General features: G+C 61.3%; 2 protein-coding genes across 2 annotated transcripts; one reads left to right on the forward strand and one right to left on the reverse strand.

Annotated features, from left to right (window-relative positions):
- Window positions 1-217: 217 nt before the first annotated feature.
- On the reverse strand, window positions 218-13,092 carry MCAM (melanoma cell adhesion molecule). The gene is made up of 15 exons (XM_054176136.1): window positions 12,972-13,092; window positions 8,494-8,621; window positions 8,174-8,384; window positions 7,994-8,064; window positions 7,797-7,878; window positions 7,439-7,621; window positions 6,675-6,802; window positions 6,011-6,164; window positions 5,800-5,921; window positions 5,380-5,518; window positions 5,176-5,297; window positions 4,955-5,090; window positions 3,320-3,461; window positions 2,763-2,880; window positions 218-1,914 (listed from the first exon to the last, which is right to left on the reverse strand). The coding sequence occupies exons 1-15, from the start codon at window positions 13,036-13,038 to the stop codon at window positions 1,885-1,887; spliced, it is 1,833 nt and encodes a 610-aa protein (XP_054032111.1). The 5' UTR covers window positions 13,039-13,092; the 3' UTR covers window positions 218-1,884.
- An 8,856-nt stretch (window positions 13,093-21,948) lies between these two features.
- RNF26 (ring finger protein 26) lies at window positions 21,949-25,152 on the forward strand. Its single transcript, XM_054176171.1, has one exon. The coding sequence runs from the start codon at window positions 21,969-21,971 to the stop codon at window positions 23,418-23,420; it is 1,452 nt and encodes a 483-aa protein (XP_054032146.1). The 5' UTR covers window positions 21,949-21,968; the 3' UTR covers window positions 23,421-25,152.
- Window positions 25,153-25,960: the final 808 nt, after the last annotated feature.

The following is a 25,960-nucleotide window of genomic DNA, read 5'->3' on the forward strand; positions in this document are numbered from 1 at the left end:
GCTGTGTGCTGGAGCCCGGGCTGAGGAGGGCTTCCAGCTGACAGCTGTCTGCTACCTGAAGCAGCAAGCCCCACCTGAAGAGGGGAGTAGGCATGGTGCCACCCAGGCTGCTCCTGGGAAGGAAGCCTTGACCCCGAGTGAGGCTGGGGGAGTGACACTGCCCTTACACCGTCCTGGTACACCCCTTGCTAGTGAGAAGAAACACAGGAGCCAGAGGTGAACTTGGTACTTTATTTTCACATATATAAAAAAAACCTGCAAGTATCAGACAAAAACTTCTGGAAATTTACACACAATTCAACAAAAATATATATAAACCAAAGCTCTTGCTTCAACAACACATAGCTCACGAGTATAGCTCACTGCTTGGTGGGCTGCTGGCCACCAGCTGCTGCTCAGACCCCTGCTCCCGGTAGAGGATGCTGGGGGCACACCAGGGGACATCTCTCCGGTCCCTCGGGGTTGGCCTCAGCCCCTTGCTGAGGGGTTGGGAGGAAACAGGCTTGTGGACAGCATAGCACTGAGTAGGTGACTGAGAGGCAGGAGAGGCAGGGGGCTGATCTCTCTAGGAAGAGGCAGGAGAGAGAGCCCTGCTTGCAGGCAGAGGGCTGGCCCAGCCCATGGCAGCTGAAGCTAAAGGCAGGCTGCTTGCCCATCTCCCCCTTCCACTGCTCAGCTCCTCTAACACCAGCCTGGCTGTGGGGCCAGGGCTGCTACCAAAGCACAGAAATAAGCCATTTTTACCTGGGGCTGGGACTTGCTCACCACAAAAACCAAACCAAACCAAAAAACCCTGAGACACCACCAGCTGACTCTGGACTAACATTCCACTGTTTCAAATTTGGGGGGTGAGAGGGCTGGGGAGGGTCTGGGACCCACTGTTGCCAGCAGCACCCCTGAAACAAATCCCGGTCCCTAGGGAGTGGAGAGAAGGAAGTCCTCCCCTCCTGTCAGCAAAGCTGTGCTACAAACCAGAGCTCCTAAGCCCTTGGGCTGGCATCTGCCTGAGAGGGGCAGCCCTGGCTTTGCTCTGCCAGCCACTCACTTACCAGAAACTTCCTTTCCAGTGAGGGTGGGGAGACACTGCCACAGGTTGCCCAGGGAGGTTGTGGATGCCCCCTCCCTGGAGGTGTTCAAGGCCAGGTTGGATGAGGCCTTGAGAAACCTGGGCTGGTGGAAGGTGTCTTTGCCCATGGCAAGGGGGTGGAAGTGGATGATCTTGAAGGTTCCTTCTAACCCAACCCATTCCATGAATCCATGAACAATCACAGCCACCCACAAGAGAGCTCCCTGCCCACACAGCACAGCCAGGACACGCTGGGCTGAACCAAGGAGCCAAGAACAGTTCCACAAAGGAAAAGCAAAGCACCAGCACCTCCCCAGCAGCTGGCAAACGCTGCTCTACCACACCACTGCCATCCTTCACTCCTCTAACCTGCAACACTGCTAACACTAAGGTGCCTCAGACATCCCACAAGCAAAACTTCAGCTTTTCCAAGCACGTTTTGGGGTAGCCAAACCCAACCAAGCAACCCCAACACATCAAAAACATTCCCCCACACAACATACAGAACCAAACTTCCTGAAAAAGCCCCAAATCCTTCCACCAGGTAACTTAATGGACTATTTCTTTCCAAGATTGCTGTTGGCCTCTCTGCTGCAGGGAGCAAGTTCAGCTTTGCTGCTGCTAAGTTGACAACTTGCAAGCCCACGATTGAGGTAACGGACAGGTGAGTCAGGGGTGTCCCCTGCAGGCTGGGGCTCAGCACTGTGATGCAGTAATTGTCTCTGGCTGTGCTCCCCAGGTTCTGGAGCAGGGATGGGACAAGGCAATCCGAGAGCAGGAAAGGTTTGAAGGAAGAAAGCACTTAGGAGGTTCCCTCTCTAGTTCCTCAGATCGATGTATTTCTCGCTCTTCAGTTCACCGCCACAAAGAGGGGAGGGAAAAACAACAAAGAACAGCAGTCAGGGGTGCACCAAAACCAGGTCCTGTGTGACAGAGAGTGTGACAAAGGCTCTCACCAGCCCCAGGCCACCCCATGATGGCTGAGCATCTGTCCCAGGGCAAGGGGCAGTAAGCATGAGCTGTGTGGGCAGCCAAACCAGGGTGGGAGGCGTTTCTCTCTTGGCATAAGGCAAACAAAACTGCAGTGGGCTCAGGTGCTGCATCCCGCAGCTCCACAGGATGCCAAGCACGGCAGGCCCTCCCTCAGCATGGGCACGGGCTGGCACTGACACTGTAAACAGGTGCTCAAGGCTGCAAGGGCTCTTGAATCCAGGTGAGAGGTAAGCATGGGACGTGGGAAACTCGTCTCATCCCGCACCCAACACTTTGGCTCAGAGACGCCAGGGCAGGGCCCATTCCTGCAGCCTCTGCTCAGACTCCTGGCCCCTCTGGGGTGTTATTGTAGTTCCTTTTCCAAGAGACCCCTGGGGAGCCCGGCTCCTGTTCCAGGGAGCAGGGAAGGTGGCAGTGCCAAGCAGTGGCAGTGTGCTGCCAGGAGGTGCCAGGGGCTGGCCCGGAGCAGAGCTGCAGACGCGCAGGGCAGGGCTGCTCCTCCACCCCCGCAGCAGAGAGCTGTGGCTCTGTCACCTCCCCTCCCCCGCCAAGCGCCGATGATGATGATGATGAAGGCCCATGCAGGGTGGGGAGAGCTCGTGGAGAGGAGCAAAGCATGACCTCGGTGGACCCCCCCTATGCTCCTCACCTCTGCGCCCAGCCCTGGCCCTGGGGAAGGGCAGTGCCCGACGCTCTGTCCTACCTGGTCAGCGGCAGGTCTCTTCTCACCGTTGGCACCCTGCAGGAGCCCGGCCTCTTCGGAAAGCTTATCTGACTTAACGTCAACTAAAATCTTGTCTTTACGTGCCTCTGGCTTTGTGCTAGGGGAGGGAGGTGACAATTCTGAGACATGTTTGCAATACCACAGGGGGCACGTGGCCGGATGAGCCCTGGGGCTCCAGCCCAGAGGATGCTCTGGAGCGGGGCCAGGGCAGAGGAAGGCCAGGGGTGAAGGAGGCTTTGGTTCAGAAAAAGCTTTGGGCTGCCCAGCCCCTCCCTGGGGAGGGCTCCCTTGGCTGCTCTACCACTCTGCTGTCGTCCTCACCACCTCCCTGTGTGGGCAGGGTGAGCAGTGCGGACCCCAGGCTGTGGGAAGCTGGAAGCGCTGCGGAGGTCCCAGCGCGGTGCCCCCCGAGGCTGCCCTATTGCCTCCCTCCACGCCGGGCAGAGAGCAGCTGGTGCAATGAGATGGGAAGCATGAGTGATGGCAAGCACCTCTGGCCCCAGGGGCTCCCTGGGAGGGCAGGCAGCAGCGCTTACATGTCCTGTTTCCCAGCTCGGCCACAGGGGATCTTCCCTTTCTTGTGCAGGAAGCAGATGACAGAGCCCAGCACGGCCAGCACGAGGATGCAGACGATGATGGCCACGATGATCACTCCCTTGCTCTCTGATGTCGTTTGATCTAAACACAATGGGAGAGGAAGAAGTCACTGCCTGGCCCACCTTGATGTTCTCCAGCTTCTGCTTCCTTCCCTTGGGAGGGAGTGAGGAAAGGACCTCTCCCCCCAAGAAAGCACCACGGGGGCTCCAGCTGCCAGCGCTCCTCCAGCTCCCTGCAGCATGCAGAGGGCACTACAGAGAATCTCCCCCCGGGCACTTGGAAGACAGCTTTGCATTCTGCTCCCGGCTGCCATGCTGCAGAACAGCTCAGAGCACTTCCTTCAAGACAAACCACCCCTTGGCTTCCTTGCCCAGTGGGCCTGGGCAGCAGGAAGCTGCACTTGATCTTCTTGCTAGGCTACAGGCTGAGGACAAGCAAGCAGCTTCCACACCGCTGCAGAGACCAGCGGAGACAAAGCCTCCCTTTCCCTCGTGGCTTGGCAGCGAGATGCAGAGCGAGTGCCAGCAGCCAAGGCTCCTTCCCCAAGCCAGAGATGAGTGTGACTCCCACTGGCTCCTGCCAGAGCCAGGAACAAGGGATGCATGCAGCCAGCACAGCACAGAGACTGACCTTTTCTGACAGAATCCACTGGTAGAGCAGGAAAGGAAGGCAAAAAGAGAGAATCACAGAATCAGCCAGCTTGGAAGAGACCTCCAAGATCATCAGGTCCAACTGATCACCCAACCCTAACTGCTCAACCAGACCATGGCACTAAGTGCCTCATCCAGTCCCTTCTTAAATGCCTCCAGGGACGCTGCCCCCAAACCCTCCCTGGGCAGCCCATCCCAAAGGGCAATCTCTCTTGCTGGGAAGAACTTCTTTCTAACATCCAGCCTAAACCTCCCCTGGCACAGCTTGAGACTGTGTCCTCTTGTTCTGGTGCTGCTTGCCAGAGAGGAGAGACCAACCCCCACCTGGCTACAACCTCCCTTCTGGTAGTTGTAAACAGCAATAAAGTCTCCCCTGAGCCTCCTCTTCTCCAGGCTAAACACCCTCAGCTCCCTCACTCTCTCACAGGGCTGTGCTCCAGACCCCTCCCCAGCTTTGTTGCCCTTCTCTGGACATGTTCCAGCATCTCAACATCTGTCTTGAACTGAAGGGCCCAGGACTGGACACAGTACTTAAAGTGTGGCTGAGTACAAGGCAGAATGACTTCCCTGCTCCTGCTGGCCACACTGTTCCTGATGCAGGCCAGGATACCATTGGCCTTCTTGGCCACCTGGGCACACTGCTGGCTCACTGCTCCCTCTCTGCCTGGCTGCTCTCCAGCCACTCTGCCCCCAGCCTGCTGCACTGCCTGGGGTTGTTGTGGCCAGAGTGTAGAACCTGGCACTCAGATTTGTTAAACCTCCTGCCCCTGGGCTCTGCCCATCTCCCCAGCCTGGCAAGCTGCCTCTGCAGAGCCCTCCTACCCTCTAACAGATGGACACCTGCTCAGACAGGGCTCAGCCACACCACACCAGCACTGCACACAGGTAGAGCTCCCAGGGCAGAGGGCAGTGCCCAACACTCACCCAGCAGCTGGATGTGCTGTTCAGTGGCACCAAAGGCGTTGGAGACCCTGCACCTGGCTCCTGCCCGCAGCAGGTCGTGGCTCACACGCACAGTCAGGTTGCTGGCGATGTGCTGGTTGTCAGAGAACTCATGAGCCTGCCAGGGGAGCAGAGGCAGGGGAGGGTTCAGCGCTCCCTCTGAGGCCCCAGGGCCTGGCGCCAGCACCCTCCCCAGCGCTCACCGTCCCGTTGACGCTCCAGCGCAGAGAGGGCTTCGGGTAAGCGATGGCCTTGCAGGTCAGGTTCACCACCTGGTCCTGCTGCACGTAGAGCGGGGAGCTGATGGCCACGATCCGTGGCTTCCCTGTGGGGAGGGCTCATCAGTGCTGGGTGGGATGGGGCTCACTCTGGCAGGGCAGCACCCCCACACCGACGCCAGCCCTTACCCTGAACGGCCACAGCCACCTGCTTGCTCCGCTCCAGCCCTGGCACGCTTGGTGCCACCACCTTGCAGCTGAAGTTGCTGGAGGTCTCAAAGGTGAGGTTGCTCAGGAAGAGTTGGTTCCCCTCTGCTACCTTCCTGCCCTGTGGGGAAGCCATGCCCATCAGCAATGGGACCCAAGCCCTTCCCCACCCAGGTCCCCAGGCCCTGCAGCTGTCCCAGAGAGATTTCATCCTCCCTCCTATGTGTGCAAGGGAACCTGCAACCACAGGACCTCTCCCCACAGTAGTGGCCAGGAGAAGAGGTAGACAATGCAGGTCCATAGAAGGGGAAATAGCACTCCTGGCCTTTCTCAGGAGAGACAGAGCAAGCTCCTGGCTCTGCCCAGTTTCCTGCAAAGCCCAGGCTAGCAATGCCTGCTCACCTTCTCATCCCTCCAGTGGTAGTCCAGGTCCACAGGGCTGTGGGCATCACAGCTCAGCCTCACACTATCCCCTTCGTGAAGGGTTGAGGATGGCTCCATGTTCACTTGGACCCCTTCAATGTCTAGGAAAGGGATGGAGAGCAAATCAGAGTGAGAAGAAGGGCTGAGGCACCCATCACAAGGTCCACAGGGTCCTGTCCCCCCGCCTTACAGTTCACAACCAGCTCCACATCCTCCTCTAGCTGTCTCAGGTCATCCAAGTCCAGTGTCTGGCATCTGTACAGGCCACTGCTGTTCTTACTGACACCGTGCAGGTTCAGCACCCCACTCTCTGCCAGCGTCGACAGATCTTGCCAGTCCTCCAGCTGCAGGCAGTGGGAAGAGAGCAGAGCCCTTAGCCCCACACTGACACCCTCAGAACCACAGACTCAGCCAGGTTGGAAAAGACCTCCAAGATCATCAAGTCCAAATGGTCACCCAACCCTAACTGACCAACCAGACCATGGCACTAAAGTGCCTCATCCAGTCCCTTCTTAAGCACCTCCACAGCCCCTCCCTGGGCAGCCCACCCCAAAGGCCAACCTCTCTTGCTGTGAAGAATTTCTTTCTGAGATCAAGCCTAAACTTCTCCCTGCACAGCTTGAGACTGGTGCTGGGTGCCTGGGAGAAGAGACCAATCCCTGCCTAGCTACAACCCCTCTTTGGGTAGTTGTAGACAGCAATAAGGTCTCCCCTGAGCCTCCTCTTCTCCAGGTTAAACACCCCCAGCTCCCTCAGCATCTCCTCACAGGGCTCCACCCAAGCCACTGCACCCCACTGCCCAGGGCCCTGCAGGCAGGACACAAGTTGCAGCCAGGACATGCCCAGGTGCCCACCTCTCTCTTATAGAAGCTGAAAACGGGTGCTGGGTTGCCATCAGCCTCACAGACCAGCTGCACATCATCCCCTTCCTTCACCAGCGTGGGGGATGGCATCACCTGCAGCTTGACGTGCTCCGCCGGGTCTGGGGGGGCATGAGGGAAGGGTCAGCACAGAGCCCACACCACACAGCAGCAGGGGGGGCCTGGCAAGGGCTGGTGCTGGGCACAGAGGGCTGGGGGCTGGCAGGGTGGGATCTGGCATGCCCTCCTCTCTCAGAGGCACAGGGAGTAGTCCCAGTGCTCTGTGGCTGCTCCACAGAAGCCCAGAACTGACCACGTCAGAGGAGACCTTTGAGACCATCACATCCCAGCGCTGGCCTGGAGCTCCCAGTCCCATGATTGCTGATAAACAGCACTTTAGCCTCCTCCCCTTGCCCCTGCCCAGCCTTGCTGCGGAGCCGGCCCAAGGAGCTGGGGCAGCCTGCGCTGGCCGAGGCATCGGTTCAGCTCTCCTGCGGTGCCAAAGGCAGGCTGCTGCCACCCCCTGCCCGTGCCGGGATCCCCCTCCTCACGGCACACGTGCTGAGCGAGGTGTTTATTGATTGATGGCAGGGGTGTGTCTGCGAGCCCAGCCACGGGGAAAGGCTTTGCGCTGCCCAGGAGCGGGAGGGGCCGTGGCCAAAGCCGTTCCTAGACGGCTCGGGGGGCTCACTGTGCTGCTGGGGTGGGGGCCTGAGCCCAGGCTGGAAGGGCCGGCGGGGGGCAGCCCCCCGACTCACAGAAGACAGTGACGTTGACCCGGCGTGACTCCAGGGTGTGCGTGCGGCCCCGCAGGCGGTAGTGCACGGCGCAGTGGTAGTGCGAGTGCTGGTCCTGGCGCCGGACGCGGGCGAAGAGGCTGCTGGTGACGGTGTAGAGGCCGCTGGCCTCCCGCGTCCGCGTGAACGTCAGCTTCACCTCGGCTGCGGGGACAGCACACACACACACACAGAGCTGCTGCCGGCCGCGGGCTGCCGCGGCTCCCTCCCGAGCACAGAGCTCCTCCGGCTGGCCGGGGACAGCAGCAGGGCCCTGGCTTCTCTCCGCAGCGGGCAGGTGCAACGCCTCAGCCCCATCCTCCCTCCCCATCCCGCTTACGGCTCTCCTCCAGCTGCTCCCCGTTCTTGTGCCACGTGATGTTGGGGGGTGGGAAGCTGTTCCTGCTCACGCACCGGGCGATCTGCAGCGGCAGAGAGAGCCCTCAGCACCAGGTGCCCCCAACGGGGGGAGAGTGGAGCAGGAGCCTGGTACGGCTGGGAGCCTCCCCCCTGCCCCTCTGCGGGGCCTCTCCTCACCTCCGAGGTGTCGCTGTTCTGCACAGAGATGCCTCCTGAGTCGGCCGTGATCTCGGGGGCCTCAGGGACCTCTGGAAAGAGAATTTGCCTCCCCATGTATTAAGATGGATGAGACAGGACCCCCTGCCAGCCCCACAGCACAGATGCGTGGCCGCGCTGCCCCCCTGCCCCATCACTCACTGTAGATGAGGAGCTCGGTGTGCTTCTCGTCCACACCGTAGCTGCCTGCCCCAACCTGGCACACAAAGGTCTTGGAGTCCTGCAGGGTCACCCCGCTGATGGAGAGGGCATTGTCCTCCCCCAGTGACAGTCGCCCTTTGTAGCTGGTGTCCTCTTCCAGGGTCTCTCCGCTCGTGATGTGGTAGAGCCTCACCCGGCTGGCACGGTCCATCTGCAAGGCAAGGGGCCAAGGCCAGGCTGACAGAGAGCCCAGGTGAAAGCCCCGAGCCAGCTGCCAGCCCAGCCCGCTGCCCACCGCCCCCTGCCAGGCCAGCACTCACGTAGAACCAGTTGATGTAGGCGTAGGACCCATTCTCAGGGATGTGGAAGTTGCACTCGATTCTGGCCGTGCCTCCTCTCTCCACTTCCACCAGCGCTGGCATGGAGACCTCCACCTTGCTGGCTGCAGCTGCGAGACAGAGCCCAGAGCCCGTCAGGGGCGGGAGGCACGGGGAAGGAAGCCCCCACGTCTGAGTCAGCAAGGAAGCAAAGCTGGCCTCCTGCCAGCATCCCCCAGGCACCGAGTCCCAGCCTGGGGGCAGTGCCAGCCCTGCTCCAGTCGCCTCACTGCCTCCACAGCCAACTCTCGGGCTCAGGCCACCAAGGCTCCTTCCAGGGAGAGGACAAGGCACACCATGCTGACCCCAAACCTTCCCCCGGGACACCCGAACACAGCTCCCATCCCACTGCTGCTGCAGTCCCCACCAGACCTGGCCTTCCCCACAGCATTCCAGCCTTGCTGCAACAGGACCTCTGGGCCCCCACATCCACCTCCCACCCACCATATCTTGCTGCAGGGAAAGGCCAGGCAAGGAGGCGTCAGCAGGTTAGCAGGAGAAGGGGCTGGGGGCTGAAACTGGCGGCACCAGGGCCACACCTTCCCACAACCAGAGCCCTGACGTCAGCCCAAGCAGCCCCCGCAGCAGCCCCAGGAGCTGGGACATGAATGAGGCTCTGTGTTCCTCTGCAGTGGGATGGGGCACATAGGGCAGCAGCTCAGAAAGGGGTGCCCCAGCCAGCTGCAGCTGCCTGCTGCTCCCTCCCTCCGAGGCAACAGGGCCCTTCAGCAAGGCAGCATGGCCCCAGCCACCATGGCCATGGCATGAGCAAATTATGGCTCTGCCCAAGCACTGACCCAGGATCCCAGAACCCAGCAGTGAGAGCACTGACCCCTGCAGCACACCCAAGAGCAGCCCCTCACTGCTTCTCTGCTCCCTGCCCATACAGCAAAGCCAGCACTGCCCACTCACAGCAGGGGTGGCACCCGGGACCCACACCCACGTTGCGCAGAGGCTGCTCACCCCAGCACCCCACCTGCCCTGCCCAGCCCAGCCAGCCCCTTGTCCGCAGCAGTAATGGAGCTGCTGGCCATGCTCCAGAGCAGCAGCAGAAGGTAATGGCTATTGATCCAGGACAAGGAACAGAGCAGCTTCCTCAGGGGCTAGGGGCAGTGCAGATGCCCAGCCCCAGCTAGGCACAGCAGAGAAAAGGGCTGTGTCACAGCGAGGCTGGCAGTGCCACCGCCACCAGCCCTTTGGGTGCCAATGCACACAGCCCTACAGGGGGGGACAGCATTCTGTCTCCCAGCAACAAGGCCAGTTGGTTTGGCACCTGTGGCCCAGCCCAGGTATGGGAGCTGGATATAAAAGGCTGAAGGAAGGCAGCTGTGTCAACAGCTGTCTTTGATAGTGCTGCTCACTAACAGCCACGGAGCCTCGCGAGGGAGGCAACTTCAAAGGGCAATGCCATGCCCACAAAACACCTCCCCCACAGCATTGGCACAGCCCCAAAACGCAGCCAGGAGTCCTCCTGGCACAACAAAGATTAGTCACAGGATTAACCATCTCAGGACTAACCCCAACAGGTCACTTTTGGCTCTCGCTCATCCCATCAGCACAGTACAGTTGGCACCAAACAAAAAGGAACAAGCAAAATCACTACACAGGAAAGGAGGTGACACAAAGCCAGGTGAAGGCTCCAGAGCCAAGCACGCCCCGGGGTCAGGAAGCTGACTGAGCACACACACAGGCACCTGCCCACCTGCATGGCCACAACTTGGCTGCCTGGTCCAGCCTGGGCAAGCCTGGAGCTGGGGTGTGTCCCAGCTGCTCCTCCTGCACCCTCCCCTGAGTCCTGATACTTCTGGGTGCTGGCAGCCAGGGGAACCTTTGCCCCTTCATCATTTTTAGACCTTCAGCATGGGCCTTGGGCAGGGAGAGCTGCTGGCCCGCCCTGCTGACCCGGTCGGCATGAGAGCTCTTATCCAGGCAGCGGAGCAGCCGAAACCATGAGCTCAGAGCTGGAGAATGGCTGGCATCTGGGGCTGGCATGAGGCACACGTCCCTCCCACCCATGCACTGCCCTTGAGGACACTGAAGCCCCCTCTCCTTACCTGAAACAAGGGCTCACTGCTTCTCACCTCCCCTGGGACAGGCTGGGTATTAACCCTCCCTCAGGCTGGAAGGCGCACCCATGGCTAGGTAAGACTGCAAGTGTGGGCAGCTGGGGGACCCCAGGGCCCCCCACAATCCTGGGACACAAGGCTTCCCCCTGCAGCTCTGAGACCCCACCAGCTGCCAGCTGCGTGGGCAGGCACTGGGCACAGGCACCCTGGCACAGCATGCTCTGGGACATGTCCATTCTCCCTTGCACCCAGAGTGGCTGTAGGACACCGGCTCAGCGAGGGAAGCTGGGCAGGGGCTGCAGACCCACTGGCCACGCGTGGAGCAGCCCAGCGCAGAGCCGAGCTCCAGCCCGCACTGGGCACCCCAAGTGCCTGGCACAGCTCCAGCGGGAGCCCTGGAGATGTGGAGAGGACGCCTGCCACAAGCAAGGAGGGAAGGGAGGAGAGCCCCCGTGCCTTTCCATCTGGCTGGCGGACAGACGGCCGGCAGCCAAAGCTCCGCAAGAACAAAGATTTACTTTTAGAGCCGGGGAAGGGGGTGGGGAGTAGCACAGCCCCTCCGCCAGCCTCCTGCGGAGCCGAGGTGTGCGGGGAGCTGCCGAGGGCGGCTGCAGAGCCCCCGGCGCAGAGCAGTAAAGGAGGGGCACAGGGGTCTGCAGCCGCACATGGGGATGCTTGCGGTTTCCGCGGGCGTCTGTGCCCGTCTCGGGGAAACCAGCTGCGGCCAGATCCCGCCCGCTCCCGGCACACGCACACATGCTACCCTCCTCTGCCCCGGCAAGACCACCCCTCTCACACAGACCGCTGAGCAAGATGCCCCAGCTCCCACAGAGCAGGATCAGCTGCACCCCTCCTTTGTCATAGAGGAGAAAAAGGGCGCAGAGCCCCTGGTCCTGCAGCAAGCAGAGCCAGCACTCAACAGCCTCCACCCCGGTGCTCGCTGTGCTGGCGATGGGCAGCGAGCTAAGGCTCTGCTACAACAGGGACCCACACCTTGCACTCCCAAACCAAGCCCATCAGGACACCAGGAGAGGAAAGGCTCACAACCTCAGCCCCACAGCTAGGTGACAACACCCACAGACACCTCTCTAGCAGCCGGAGATGGCAGTGCAGAAGGGACGAGGGTGGCACTGGCATTTCCAGCGTGGGCTCGGGCCCCCACCCCAGCAGCACAGTGAGCCCCCTGAGCCGTCTAGGAACGGCTTTGGCCACGGCCCCTCCCGCTCCTGGGCAGCGCAAAGCCTTTCCCCGTGGCTGGGCTCGCAAACACACCCCTGCCATCAATCAATAAACACCTCGCTCAGCACAAGTACTGCGAGGAAGGGGATCCCGGCACGGGCAGGGGGTGGCAGCAGCCTGCCTTTGGCACCACAGGAGAGCTGACCGCCCGAGCCAACGCCTCGGCCAGTGCAGGCTGCCCCAGCTCCTTGGGCCAGCTCCGCAGCAAGGCTGGGCAGGGGCAAGGTGAGAAGGCTAAAGTGCTGTTTATCAGCAATCATGAGACTGGGAGCTCCAGGCCAGCGCTGGGATGTGATGGTCTCAAAGGTCTCCTCTGACACGGTCAGTTCTGGGCTTCTATAGAGCAGCCACAGAGCACTGGGACTACTCCCTGTCTCCCTGAGAGACAAGGGCATCCTGTGGGGAGCAGGGCAGGGCAGGAAATACAGCCCCCCCAACTCGAGGGTGAAAATGGACTGGAAAGAGGATAAAAAAAGAAAGCGTGAAAAAAAACCCAAGAGAAACAGTGCTCAGGGAAAAAAACTCCTTAGAAGGAAAGGGGTGGATGCCTCCTAACAGCTCCACCAATTCACCCTGCTGCACACTGAACACACGTGGAGGAACCCCTCCTCACCCTACCCTACCTTAGGAGAGATACAAAAGGGTCCTGAAAGCAAAACAGGGCGCTCCCTGCTCCCCCCGCACCCAGACCTACCACGGCCCCGCCGCACAGCCCAGGGACGTGCGCTCCAGGGGGCTGCTCCCACCTCGGCTTCCCCGGCAGCACAATTTTAGCATTCCTGGCCCCAAGCCAAGCAGCCTCCGAAGGGCGTGAGCCGTGCTGGCTGCCCCCGGAGCGGCTCTCTCCGGAGAAGCCCCCGCCGGCTGCCGCTCCTCACGGCCGCACAGCGCTGGGAAGGGGCTGGGCGGCGAGCAGAGCCCAGCACCGGTGCGGTAACCCCGCTGCAGCCCCGGAGCCCCAGCAGCACGGGGCGAAGGTGTGTCCATGCCTGCAGACGGTGGGGCCCCGCTCACCGCCTCGCTGGCGGCTGCGGCCGCCCGCCCCGCAGGTGCGCCCGCACCCGCTCCCGTCCCGTCCCGTCTCGTCCCTTCCGCGCCGCCCCCGGCGTCACTCACCGCAGCAGAGCAGGAGGCAGCAGCCCCAGCCCAGGGCGAGTCCCGCCGCCCGCTGCCCCCGAGCCATGCCAACCGCCGCCACCGACCGCCCGCCCGCGACTGAGCGGGGCCGCGGGCTGACGTCAGGCGGAGGAGGAGGTGGAGGAAGGCTCGGTGCCTGCCCACCGCCCGCGGCCCCTTATCACCCCCCAGCGGCAGCCGGCCGGGCGCCGCCGCGCCGAGCCCCGCAGCGTGGGGTGCGGACCCCGGCCCCGCTCGGCCCCCGCGGGCAGCTCCCCGGCTCGCCCCGACGGCCTCTAACTCTGACCTCCAGCAAATGCTTCTCCGCGCCTCGGCAGGGGCCGTTCGCAGGCATTTAGAGCTCTGCTGGAGGGGCTCATTCCAGCCTCGCTCGCAGCCCTGCAAGCCTGCCAGGTCCTGCCTGCCTGGGCTTGTGCTGGCTGCCGGAGCAGGCTGCTGAGCGCTCCAGGTGGAAATCGCTTGCAGAGCCGGAGGAGGGGGCAGACGTATAGGGTCAGTCCTGTCGCCACAGGGTTTTGGGGGATGGCAGCAAGGGGGACAGTCCCTGAGTGTCCCTCTTTTGGCTGGCATTGCTTCTGGGCAGAACTCCACTGCTCAGCCCTGCAGTGTCCCAAAGCCCAACCACGGCTTCTGTGTTGCCTTTGAACAGGTGGACTCGACCCCGGGCCAAACCCAGGGGCTTTCAGCGGCACCTACAAAACAATAGGGTCCTGTGGGAACAGAGAGCACACGAAGGTGGTGCTGTCCCAGGCAGCTCCCCAAGTTCGGCCGAGTTTATACCCCAGGCCCTGCTGTGCCTCAGTGTCCTTCCATGCAGCGCCCCCAGCCCCTTCCGGGAGGGTCTCTGCAAAACCCCCTCCCTGTTCCTGAGGCACGGCCCCAGCCACGGCTCAAGCCTCCACCAGGGCATGCTGTTAGCCGTGGCTGGGGCGGTGCTCCTAGCCTGGGGACTCTTAGGGCTGCACAAGGCTGCTATTATCCAGGGGTAATCATTCACAGCCCCTCCTGAGACAGGCCACTGCACAGGCCTGGGGGAGCACCACAAACCTGAGCTGCTGCGAGTTGCCCACAGCCAACCACGAAGGATACCTGGGTCCAGTGTCCCTGTCACATCGCAGCCAGGTTCTGCACCTCACCTTCCCCTCAGGTCATCCAGAGTCAGAGAGGCTGTGTGGGAAGACAAAGCACTGGAGTTTTCTTCTCCTGCCTCCCACACTCTCTTCCCCTTCACACAGGACCCTCAAAGCTCATTGACTCTTATTGTCCCCACCTGAGGACAGGCTCCAGCACCTTCCAGAAGCAGCAAGAGTGCTCTCCTCCAGCTCTCAGCCCAGGGGCTCCTGAACCTTTGCAGATTTGCTCTCCTCCAGCTCTCAGCCCAGGGGTCCTGAACCTTTGCAGACTCTCTGCTTGCCTTTCCTGCAGCATGAGCTACTGTCCAGGCCCTGGGCACCACAGGCTGCATCTCCTCGACAACCCTGAGCCACCCTGGGGCCCAGCCGTGTGTCCCCCCGAGGCCACAACGTTCCTCCAGAGCATCCCCAATTACTTTGCATACCTCCAGCCTCACCAACCCCGTGCTGGCCCCCAGCCTCCTTAACCTGCTGGTGCCACACAGTGGCCCTTCCCATGCCTCCTCCTGCCTGGTGTGCACTCCTGGCCAGCCCCTCCAGGCTTTCCCAGCCAAGCACTCTTGATGATTCATCGGAAATGATTAAATATTTTCCCCACGAGATTAGTTGCTTAAAATGGCAGTGCTGGGCAGTGATAAGGCTCAGAGCCCTCGAGTTGCTGGTGCTGAGAGGAGGCCTCCTCCTCCTCCTCCGGGGCAGTGCGTTCACAGGGAGGAACAAGTGCAAGGGAGCTGTGCTGCCTGCAAGCTGCTGTCCGGCCTCACACCCGCAGCGTGGGGATGCTCTTGGAACCAGCACTGGCAGGATTTTCCTGTCTGTGCCCCCAACAGGTCCTCGGAGACCCCTTAACATGGTGCTCACACCCTCCTCTCCCTCCAAAGGGCAGGATGCAGCACACAGGAGCCTTAGGCTCTGCTCCCCGTGGAGGAGGGAAGGGATGTTCCAGGACTTAAGCCCTGCAAATATCACCTTGTGAGGGAAGAGGGCTCAAGGTGTCCCACTTTCCCATGGGAAAACAGCCAAGTCAAACAAACAAGCAGGACAGCCCAGATGCCACCCTGCTGGTGCTGTTCTGCTGCTAACTTTTAGTCCCTGTTAAAAATAAATCAAGGGGAAAAAAAAAAACATGTTGCTAATAAAACCTCTGCAGAAAATTCCCAGCAGCTGGAAAGGGCAATGCCCCTCTCTGGAGAAAAGAGGCTGGCTCACTGCTGTGGCAAGGGAGATGCCACCCTTGAAACAGCTTCCTGCTGTTACTGCAGTGGACTTGCCTCCAGCTGGTCAGGCTTCTGCTGTACAGAACCGTTTGCTGTTGAAGAAAACTTGATAGATAGATAGATAGATAGATAGATAGATAGATATTGTCCCTACCAAACTAACAGCTGGGAAAGATGGGCAGAATTCAAAAGCAAGGCCCTGCTGCCCTCCCAGCTGGCATGAAATGGGCCCTGCTGCACCGTGTGTGGCACCCAGCGGGCTGGGGCTCTCCCCCTGGGGGAATCACAGCAGGCTGGCCACCTTCATCTTCCCTTTCTGCCACTTTGTCTCACGCCTTCTTGTTTATTTGCCTGCTTAATGGATTTGGCTTCAGCCCCCATCCACTGCTATGCAAACAAACAGTGTGGATTAGGCTCCCGTGTCACAGTCCCACGCACGCAGCCGGGGTGGGAAGGTCAGGAGCAGCTCTTGCTCTCTGGCAGCCAAAGGACTGTGAGTGCTGGGGCTACCACAGCTCCCCACAGTCTCCTCCTCACATCCTGCTGCCACTTCTTGGGTGAGAGGTTGTGCCCAGGCAGGTGGGAGCCACAGGTGTTGCTGGCCACTGGTAGAGCTGTTGGACAGCTGTTCCTCTCTGCTGGAAACCTGGGGACTGCAGGACAGCTCATGGGCACACTACCCTGGTGATGTCTGAGCATGGCAGGCTGCAGGCACAGTCTGTAAGGGTGTAATTGTATTTGCCTTTCTCCTCTGGCTCCCACTGAGCCTGGCTCTCTGCAGCCAGAGGGGAGCAATGTCCACTGTGCAGAGTCACAGAGCTAAGCACAGGCTGCACCCCAGCACCCACCTCAGCTCCTTCCACTTTCCCCTGACTTCCCAGCAAGACCCCTGGGGCTTGGCTGTGTCCTGCTGATGCTGGAGGGAGGTGGCCCCAGTGCAGGTTGTGTTGGCAGACAGTACTCTGCTCTCTCACTGTGCATGCCCTGACCTGCTGTTCAGCATGTCCCAGGTGGGGACAGGGAGCCCCATCCCTTCCCCAGCCCCTGCAGCCCTCTACCATGACAACAGGGCCCAGAGCAGTCTGAGTGGCTCAGGAAAGGTCTGCGGGGTGCTCAGGGTGCTCTGTGCCCAGCCACCTCCCAGCAAATTCCCCTGCCAGTGCCAGGAAGTGATGAGCTGTGGGCTGGCACTGGCTTCCTGCAGGGCTCCAAGGCGGATGAGAGGCAGCCATGCAGGGCAGGAGCCAGCACCATGTCTGCCCAGGCCTGCACCTCCTCACACAGCACCAGCAGGGCTGAAAGGGGCCCTGCTCCCCAGGGAAGGGAAGGGATGGGATGGGATGGGATGCAGGCCAACACCATGCTTTCCCACACTGCCTGGGAGCAGCCAGCCACTTCCCTGCTGCTGGGGCAGAAGCCTCTGGGGCACCTCCCTGCCAGCCCCTGGTGCCACATTTTGGGGGTGCTTTAGGGCTCGCAAAATGCACTGCAGCCCTGCCTGACCTCTGGCTTCCCCTGCCCTGGGTGGAAGGCCACAAGAGATGGCACATCAGATGTGCCACGAGGCAAAGATGCCTTAGGATGCCTCCATCCCAACTCTGTCCACCTCTGGGAGCCCTCTTCCATGCCCCTGCCCTACAGCTCAGGGAAAGTCTATTTTCCACCACCCCCACCCCACACTTCCTCGGCTGGGCTCCCAGCGGCTTCTTTGTCTCTCCCCTCTCCTTCCTCTCATCTTGTGCAGAGTCTTTATGTGGGGATTATTAACCATGGCTACAGGGCCTTTGTTTGGGGGGGCGGGAACAGGAGTGGGGCAAGGGGCTGGGCGGGCAGAGGAAGGAAGGACGTGAAGGGAAGGGGGGAAGGAAGGTGACGTCTGGATTACTGTGCCGGGGGAGCAGGATCTGCTGGGGCAGCTGCACGGAGGCAGCCAAGGACTTAGCGGATGCAGAGCAGTGGCAAAGCCCTAAAAAGGAGCCAGACTGGACAGGGTCACCCAGCCCTACGTCACCCAAAGTGCAGCCCCCTGACATCACCCCCAGTGATGGTGCTGCTTTGAGAGGACAGACCCAGGAGCGCCTGCACTCCAGCCCCCCTGCGCTGGCTCTTTGGTGACATGCAAGCAACGTGGGCTCGGCCACGGACCACAGGCAGCCAGCACGGGGCTGGTGAGGAAGCCTGTGGAGCTGTGCAGCCCTCCTGGTGTGCCCTGCCCCGGGGGCCTGACCCTCGCCGTGCGCAGGTCGATGGACAAAGACAGCTGGGGGAGCGAGCACTCCTGGGGAAACCGTAACCAGCTGATGGCCACCACCAAGGAAGAGGGGGAAGGAGCCCTCTGCCCAGGGCTCATCTGTCACTCCACATCCCAGGGGTGCAGGCTTCCCACTGCCTGGAGCAGGTGCTGCCCTGGGACATTGAGCAAGCAGCCACGCGCTGCCCCCTCCCCGGCACGGCCGCTGGTACGTGCGCCCCGCGCCCCAGCGCACTGCCGCCTTGGTGCAAGGGGCTGGGGGCTGATGGGGCAGCAGGGGGAAGCTGGGAGCCCATGGATGGCTATTTATAACCCAGCCCTTTTCCTTTGGAAGATTTCCGAGATCATCTCCCCCAGCAGCGGCCGGAAAAAGGCCTCATTGTCTGAGCGCCAGATGGGCCGGGGCCGGGCGCTCGCCCACACAATGGGGGTGGATTTTGCACCCAGCTGCTGGGGGTCCAGCAGCAGCTGCTGCCACCAGCACCCGTGGCCCGGGCTACTGTGCCCACTCTTGTGCCAAGGGCACAGGGAAGAGGGATACCCTTGCCCTGTGCTCCCTGGCACCCAGCTGCCCGGTCCCGCCGCGGCGCCACTGAGCGGCGCGCTCCCCCGTGCCAAGGAAGGGAGGGGAAGCGAGCGTGGGGGTACAGCATCACCTCCTGTACTTGCCTGTGGCCCCAGGCGGTGAAGTCTTCATCCTGGCTTTATCTGCAGGGCTTGGGGGTCCCCCAGGACAGCTCATTAGGAGCGACTGGAAGGAAACATAACGAGAAATTAGCCCCAGGCAGGCGGTGAGGCCAGCCCCGGCTTTTAGCAAGTGCTTCTCACACCCGTGGATTGTGGAGGATCCCCTTGGAGGGCTTTGGGGAAGGCTCCCCACCACTGCAAGGGCACATGGAGTAAGAGTGAGAGCCGATCAGGGCTGCTTGGGAGCATGCAGCAAGCAGAGCGCAGCCCCCGTGCCACCTCCTCACGCCCTGCAGCCTGCTTGGCCCCGCAGCATCGGCGACACGCAGGAGCACCAGGGCCCAGGGGAGCTGCGGGGCCGAGCAGGGATTTCTCCTTGCAGGATTTTCCCATGGAAGAGGACTTGCTTTTCCCAGGGCTGTCTGGCCAGGCTCCAGGAGAAGAGAGCTATCCCAGATCCCTTAGTGGAGAGCCACAGCCCTCCAGAAACACGGTGGGCAGGCTGCGTGCTCCCACCGGTCTGCAGGGCGAGAGAAGCAGGGAAGGTGCCCGCTGCTGGGAGCAGCGTGGGGCATGGGCACCCTCCAGCTCTCAAACCTTCCTGCAGGCTCTCCCTGGCAGCCCCAGACATGCAGCATGCAGGGTGGATCCTGCTCAGACAGCAAGCCTGCAGGGGGACACACCACCACCTGCCCCTGCGAGGTGAGCTGAGGGCCAGAGGAAGAGGGAGCCGCGCCGGGCTGGAGCTGAGCCCAAGTGGGGACAGAGGATCATCCTGGAACGGATGCAGCAGAATGAGCTATTGTTCCAGCCTGGCCTGCGAGCACAGGGCTGCAGCCAGCTGCTGCCACGCCGAGGCATCTACCCCTGCCCTTGGCAAGGGCATCTTGAGGGGACCTGAGGTAAGGCTGCTGGCAGTGCCCAGGACCGTGCTGGCTGGCTTCTCCCAGGCACCAGGGCTGCCACACAGCCAGGGTTCCACAGGCAAGAGCACCCAGGGGATGGGCCCAGCTGCCTGGCTGACTATGATCATGCTGGGAGTGTGGCATGATGCCAGCAGGACCCACACCCCAGCAGCACACTCCCTGCCTCAGGGCAGCGCCAGGGCTGAACACGCTCTGGGAGCAAGGGCTTAGGAAGGCAGGGGAAGATGCTAGGGCTGGGCAAGCTGCATGTCCCCCCGCAGAGGCAGGCCTGGAGGGAGCCACGGTGGTCCCCAGCACCATCTTGCCAATGCAGGCTGTGCTGCCAGCCCTTTGTCTGCCTCATTTTTCCCATTCCTCTGCCACCCACAGCCTATTCCCAGCCAGTCTGCTGGGACCTGCCCAGCGTGCGATGCAGGGCAGCTCCAACGCTGCCAGCCTGGCACCAGGCACAGCCTGGACCCAGAGCATAGGACCCCAATTGCCCCTCAAGCACGTTGGGTTCCAGAATGCTCCTCAAGCACCATGACACCTGGCCCCAAGGTTGCTCCCTTCCCTCTTCTGCTTCCAGCTAAAAGCTGCAAGGATGAGGGCCAAGGCAGCTTCTGTGGCTGCTCTGTTTCTCTAAGGCTCAGGGCACTGCCTGGCTGTGGTGAGCTCAGCACCGGGAAGGCAGCTCAGAGGCATGATGCAGCAGCAGCCCTGTGGTCAGGCTCAGTGCCAGCACAGACGAAATGCACAGCCCCTGGCTGGCAATGGGTCTCCAGGCAGGGCTGCACAGACATCCTAGGCTCCTACACTCTCAGGATGGGTTATGGTGCCCCCTGTTAACACCAGTGCAGCCTGGTTTACCACAGAGCTACCCTGTGCCAAATGAGCACCGAGAGGCTGACAAGGAGAGGGAGGTTTGCAAGCAGGGGCCATCCTGTCCTGCTGCTGGCAGCTGCCACAGGCACAGCTGGCAACATGGTGGCTTTGTGCCTGGACCTTCAGCAAGTGCTGGGACAGCTGGAGGGGATCCTGGGGTCCTGGCCATGGCCCAGCTGCCAGGCACCCTGGGAGGGACCTCTGTCCCACTCCCCCAGGGCTCCAGGATGTCATTTTCCATCCCTGCACCCCAGCCTTGCAGCCCCTCCACTTCACACCCCCCTTGATTCTACTCCAGCTGAAGAGATGTTCCAATCTGAACTGATCCTGAGTGCTCCCAGGGCCCTGCTCCCTCCATGCCCCAGGGGCAGGGCAGGGCACACGAGTCCCTCTCTCCAGCAGGTCTGGATACCATGGAACTGAACATCCTACAGCAGAGGAGAGCAGGCACAGACTGTCCTCTGCCCACTGGAGTATAAATAAATGATGCAGAATCCTGCTAGGGAGCTGTGATTTCTAAGCCCTGCAGCCCCTGTAATCTCTCTGACTATGCAGCAAGGAGCCTGCTGGAGCAGGGTGGGGAGGCAGGTGCATGACTGGAGGCAGAGCATGCACAGCCCTTGGCTCAGCTCTTATTTTCCTCCTCCTGTCTGGTGAAGTAATGAGAAAGCCAAACATTACCATAAATGCTGAAAGCATTTGTGTCTGTCACGTGGGCACGGGTGCACATGCTGCTGGGGGGGTTCTGGACACCCACTGTGAGGGAACCCACATCTAAAATCAGCCAGCCAGGGAGGAGAGGGGGCTGGCAGGGAGACAGCCAGCAGGACAGACCCCAAGGCAGGGACAGACAGACAGACACAGGCGGCCATCCCGACAGCCCAGGCAGTGCTGTGACTCAAGGAGTGCTGGATGGCAGCAAGCAGCAGTAGCCAATGCAGGGTGTGCCAGGGCATGCTCCCTGTCTCAGCTCCTGCCCCAGATCAGAGTGGCACAGGGACAACACACAGGAGAGGGGGCAGGCAGCTGCAGGAAGAGAACACCAGAGCTCTGCTCCCTCGGCACTCCTCCCTTGCTGCCTGGAGGTTCAGTGCTCCTCTCCTTGGCCCCATGCTAGCTGGTACCTCCTCGGGCTGCAGATGACTTTCCCATGGGTCATCCACTCTGCTCACTTTCCCCCTTCCTTAAAAAGCCTTGGGTTGGACTTTCCTGATCTTGTTATCACACCACAGGGCAGCAAGGCTGGACCATCTCCTGGGACACAGAGGAGGGAAGGTCAGAAACACTGGCAGCCCCACGCCCTGCCCAGGAGCCAACAGGAGCTGCTCAGGGGCTGTAACCTTGGTCCAGGGCACGGCCATGGATTTATTCTGGGACCTCCTACAGGAAACGTCTTGGTGGGGTGAGAGCAGCACTGCCCTGAGCTGACCTGGCCGCAAACGCTTCCTCCCCAAGGACCCCGCTAGCGAGTGCAAACATTTCCCCTGCCAGGGCTGAGGCAGTCACAAACTCATCATGTGTGTGGCCCCAGGGTGGGTGCCCCCGCGCTGCGAGGGGGTCACTTCCGTGCCCCGTGCCAGCCACCCTCGCCCTGCCCCGCCGGGCGCGGACCAAGCGCCGCTGGCCCTTTAAACGGGAAGCAGGAGGCGGTCCCGTCCCACAGGATCTACCAATCGCAGCGCCCCAACCGGCCGCGCCCCCGCCGCGTCCTCCGAACCGCCCAATGGGCGGCGGGGAGAGGAGCACCCCTGGTCGTCGATTGGCCCGGCGTCGCGCGGCAGCCCGAATCAAGATGGCGGCGCCCAGCGCCTAGGGGCCCCGAGCGGGCCGCGGCTAACGGCGCCTTTCGGGCCCCAGCGGGGCTCCCGGCCGCCGCCCGCAGCCCCGTCCCGGCCGCCATGGACCTACTATTTGTGCTGTTTCGCGGGCTGCGGATGGCCCTGGACCTGCTGGTGCTGTTGCTGGATGTGAACTTCTTCCTCGTGTCCTCGCTGGTGTCGGCGCTGCTCTGGCTGCTCGCCGCGGCCTGCAGCCTCCCCGCGGCCGCCGCCGCCGGAGCCCTGGCCTGTTGGGACGGGCTGTTCCTCTCGCTGGTTTCCCTGGCCCGGGCGGCCGGCTCCCTGGCGCTGGGCGCTGTGCAGGGGCTGGCCGGCCTGCTGCGCGGCTGCTGCTGCGGCGGCCTGGAGGGGCTCAAGGTGGCCGGGCACCTCCTGTCGCACCTGGCGCTGCGGGGCAGGGAGCTGCTGCACCGCGAGCTCTGCGGGCTGCTGGGCTGCGGCCAGGCCCTGGCCAGGCAGGTCGGAGAGGGCCTGGCCATTGGCACCAGCCTGCTGGCTTACCTCATCAACAGCCTCGTCAACGTGTGCCTCATCGGCACGCAGAACCTCTTCACCCTGGTCGCGGCCCTGTGGGACTCGGTCGCCGGCCCCTTCCTCAGAGTCACAGACCTGCTGGCTGCGTTCCTCGCCCACGTCTCCAGCGGTGCCATCGCTGTGTCCATCCTGCTGTGGTCACCTTGCCAGCTGGCCTTCGAGCTCCTGGCCTCCATTGCTGAGCTCTTCATCAGCATCTTCTTTGTGAATATCTACGGCCTGGGCTTGCTCCTCCTGATCATCGTTGTCAGCAGCTTTATCTTCAACCCCGGGCTGCTGTGGACGCTGGCAGGCTACGTGCTGAGCTACTTCAACACTCTGCCTTCCTACCACCGCCTGCAGAGGGATGTGTGGCGCCTCTACCAGGTGGCAGTCCTGACGCTGGGCATGGTCATGACCTCGCAGGCTTGGCGCAGGTTGGTGGACTGGAGCCTGCAGGTGACTGACTGGAGCCTGCAGGTAACCAACTGGAGCCGAGGAGGCAGAACCACGAACCGGGAGAGCAACCAGCGGGGGGCACCTGTGCTGGCACCCAGGCCTGCAGCCCCCAGCAGGCTGACGCTGGCAGGGGCCGGCCAGCCGCCAGCCGAGCAGGAGGACCCCCTGGACGAGGAGCAGGTGCCACAAGCGCGTCCTGCTTTGGGCCGAAGCGCCGCGGCGGGGCAGCGTCTCCAGCTGCCCAGGGAGGAACCGAACACCTCCAGGGGGAAAGGTCCCAGGAGGCAGCAGCTGAACGCAGCAGCTGCGGATGCTGAGGGCGCTCCGGACAACGACCCCTGGATGCTCCTGAAGGAACAAGAGGAACGCAAGAAATGTGTCATCTGTCAAGACCAAACCAAGACAGTCCTGCTCCTGCCCTGCAGGCACCTGTGCCTGTGCCAGGAGTGCACAGAGGTCCTCCTGCAGCAGGCCATCTACCAGCGCAACTGCCCTCTGTGCCGCCAGATGATCCTCCAGACGCTCAACGTCTACTTGTGAGCCCGAGGGCTGCTTTTCAGTTTGCTCGAGGGCACCCCTGTCTGCCTTTTGGCAGGAAGCAGAACTCCCCCCAGGGCTGCCTTAAGCAGCTTCCAAAGAACTAAGGATGGTGCTGAAAAGGCAGAAGGCTGCTGGGAGTGCCTGCTAGCCAGATCTGCCGGGCTGTAGGTCTTGCTAGCAAGCACAGCTACTGCTCTCTGCAGCAGGCTGAAAGAGCACATGTGGTTGGGTGGTTAACAGCTATTGCAGTTTCAAGGCCTGTTGCCTCGAGCCTGCAGCAATCTGAGATCCAGAGCAGAGCGCAGAAAGATGCTCTGGGTCCCTCCTAGTCCAAGCTGATGGAAAGGTTAGAGGCTGTCCCCTCCTGGGGATCACAGGGTCTGCTGTGAGGCAAGGGAGGGTTTTTCCCTGAGGTCTGACCAGACAACTACCTGGCAGGGTGCAGTCAGGCCTCTGTTTCCTCCTCCCACCCTCCAAGGTGGGGAGCTCCCTTGGAAAGGAAGAGGGTGCTCCTTTGGCAAATGTCCTAGGAGAGCAGTGAGCACATTCCAGCTTTTTAGGCTTTGCTGTCAGAAGGCTGAGCCTGGCTCTCAGCTGGAAAAGAGCAGAGCTCTTGGGGTATTTCAGAATCCTAGCCACTGTGGCTTTGGGTTTTGAGCTTCCCCTCCCCCTTGCCAAGACAAGGAAGAGCCCTGATGAAGCCAGCTGCAGAGCTCAGTGTTGCTGTTGCTTTCACACATCACCTATGCAAGACTAGCAAGCACACAGCAGGTTACTCACACAGGGAACTGGAGGGAGTTACCTTTTGTGCATGGGGAGCCTGAGGGGTGGGTGGCTGGGCAGTGCTTACAGCCCTGGCAGCAGCAGCACACATCTGAGCCAGTGCTGGAGAATCCTCTCTGGGGAATGCACATTTTCTTCAGGCTCAGAGTGCCATGGAACTGAGTAGCTCACACCAGTGCTTGCTTGCTGCTTCCCAGGCTGTGCTGGCTTAGAGAAAGAGAAAACCACAAAGCAAAACAACTCTTTGGGAGGAGAGAGGACCCCCCCCAAAGCTCCTGGGAGCCCACTGAAACATTCCAGCTCCAGGCACAAGTTCTGCACATCTGTGCCATGGGTCTGCAGTTGTGTGCATGGAGCAGTACCAGGACCGTGGCTGGCTTGGACTGGGGCAGGGTTACACTGCTCTGTCTTACTGCATGTCAGCAATGGAGTTAGCTGTATTTAAAAATGGCATCTGACCCTAGCTGGGGAGGCCCAGGGTGGCTCATCCCAGCTTAGTCAACCAGCATTGTTCCAAGAAACTGCTGGGCAGCAGGAGGGCCTTGCTCTGAAAAGCTTTCCCTTCGCCAGTTGCTTGCCTGAGGTCAGCCACGTGCCACAGCCCATTCTGGCTGGAGCCTGACTGGGTAGACTCCTGACTCTTGGACTGCAAGCCAAGAGCCTAGGGGTGGCTGGCATGGTCTTCTGTCTCTGTTCTCCTTAATTAGCAGTTCAAGCCAAAAGAGAGGCAGCAGAGAGGCAAAGAGGCCAGGCCATGCTGGGAGATGCCTCTGCTGTAAACCTGAGCTGGGGCAAGATGCTGTCTTGTTGGACAATGGCTTTGCTGGAGGGACTCCCAGGACCAAAGTGGGCTCCTGAGCACTAGTAGGTGTCAGAAGGGCCTGACCCCAGGGCTGTCAGCTGCATCCACCTCACTTGGCAGAGATGGAAAGCTCCCTGCCCCAGCCCCGATTCCTGCCCCTGTGCTTCCCAAAAGGTGCACCACCCGTGGTGATGTTTGCTCTCTCCAGCCACCCCTCCTGTGGCTGCAGCCAGTGGCACTTGCAGCTGAGTAGCCAAGCCCTTGGTGGAGCAGTGAGTGTGGCCCTACAGGGTCCAGTTTGTCCCAGGCATTTCCAGAGGCCCTCCTGCAAGAGGAGATGCAGCTGCAGCCTTCCTGAGTGCACCTCTGGAGACGCCTGGGAGCGTGGCCATGCTGCTGGCTGCAGGCAGTGGGGTTCAGTTGGGACCAGCTCATAGCTCTTGAGTGCAATGCTTCCAACATGTTCCAGGGGGAAGGACACCTCAGGACTGCAGTTTCTCCCCCCTCATACCTTATTTTTTTAATTAGTATTCCAGCAGTCACATTTGTTGTCCTAGGGCCTGTTTTGTTTGTTGCCTGTTTATGAAGAGAAAGCTTTGCCTTAACTCTTTGTGCAATGGACTAGGCACTCAGCAGATTAAAGGATCCTTTACCAAAAGCTGTCTGCTGCCTCGTTCTTGGGAAGGGTTTTCCCTCTGGGGATGGAGTCTCCTCTCTGCTGGGCTCCAGAGGAAGCTCATCCCTCTCCACCAAGCAGGGCCAAGACCACCAGCAAGCTCAGGGGTATTTGTCTGTGGGTGCACAGGGAGAGCCTGGCACCCAGGAGATGAATCTATAGCTGGAGACACAGGGGGTGAGCTCTCTGGGGGTGCAGTCCCCCACCCCTTGCCCTGCTAACCCCCAGAGGGAGGGGGTGGTTGTGGGTGTGCAAGGAGGCACCTCCCAGGCTGGCAGG

Source organism: Dryobates pubescens, chromosome 34 (assembly GCF_014839835.1).
Source record: "Dryobates pubescens isolate bDryPub1 chromosome 34, bDryPub1.pri, whole genome shotgun sequence".
Lineage (NCBI taxonomy): Eukaryota > Metazoa > Chordata > Aves > Piciformes > Picidae > Dryobates > Dryobates pubescens.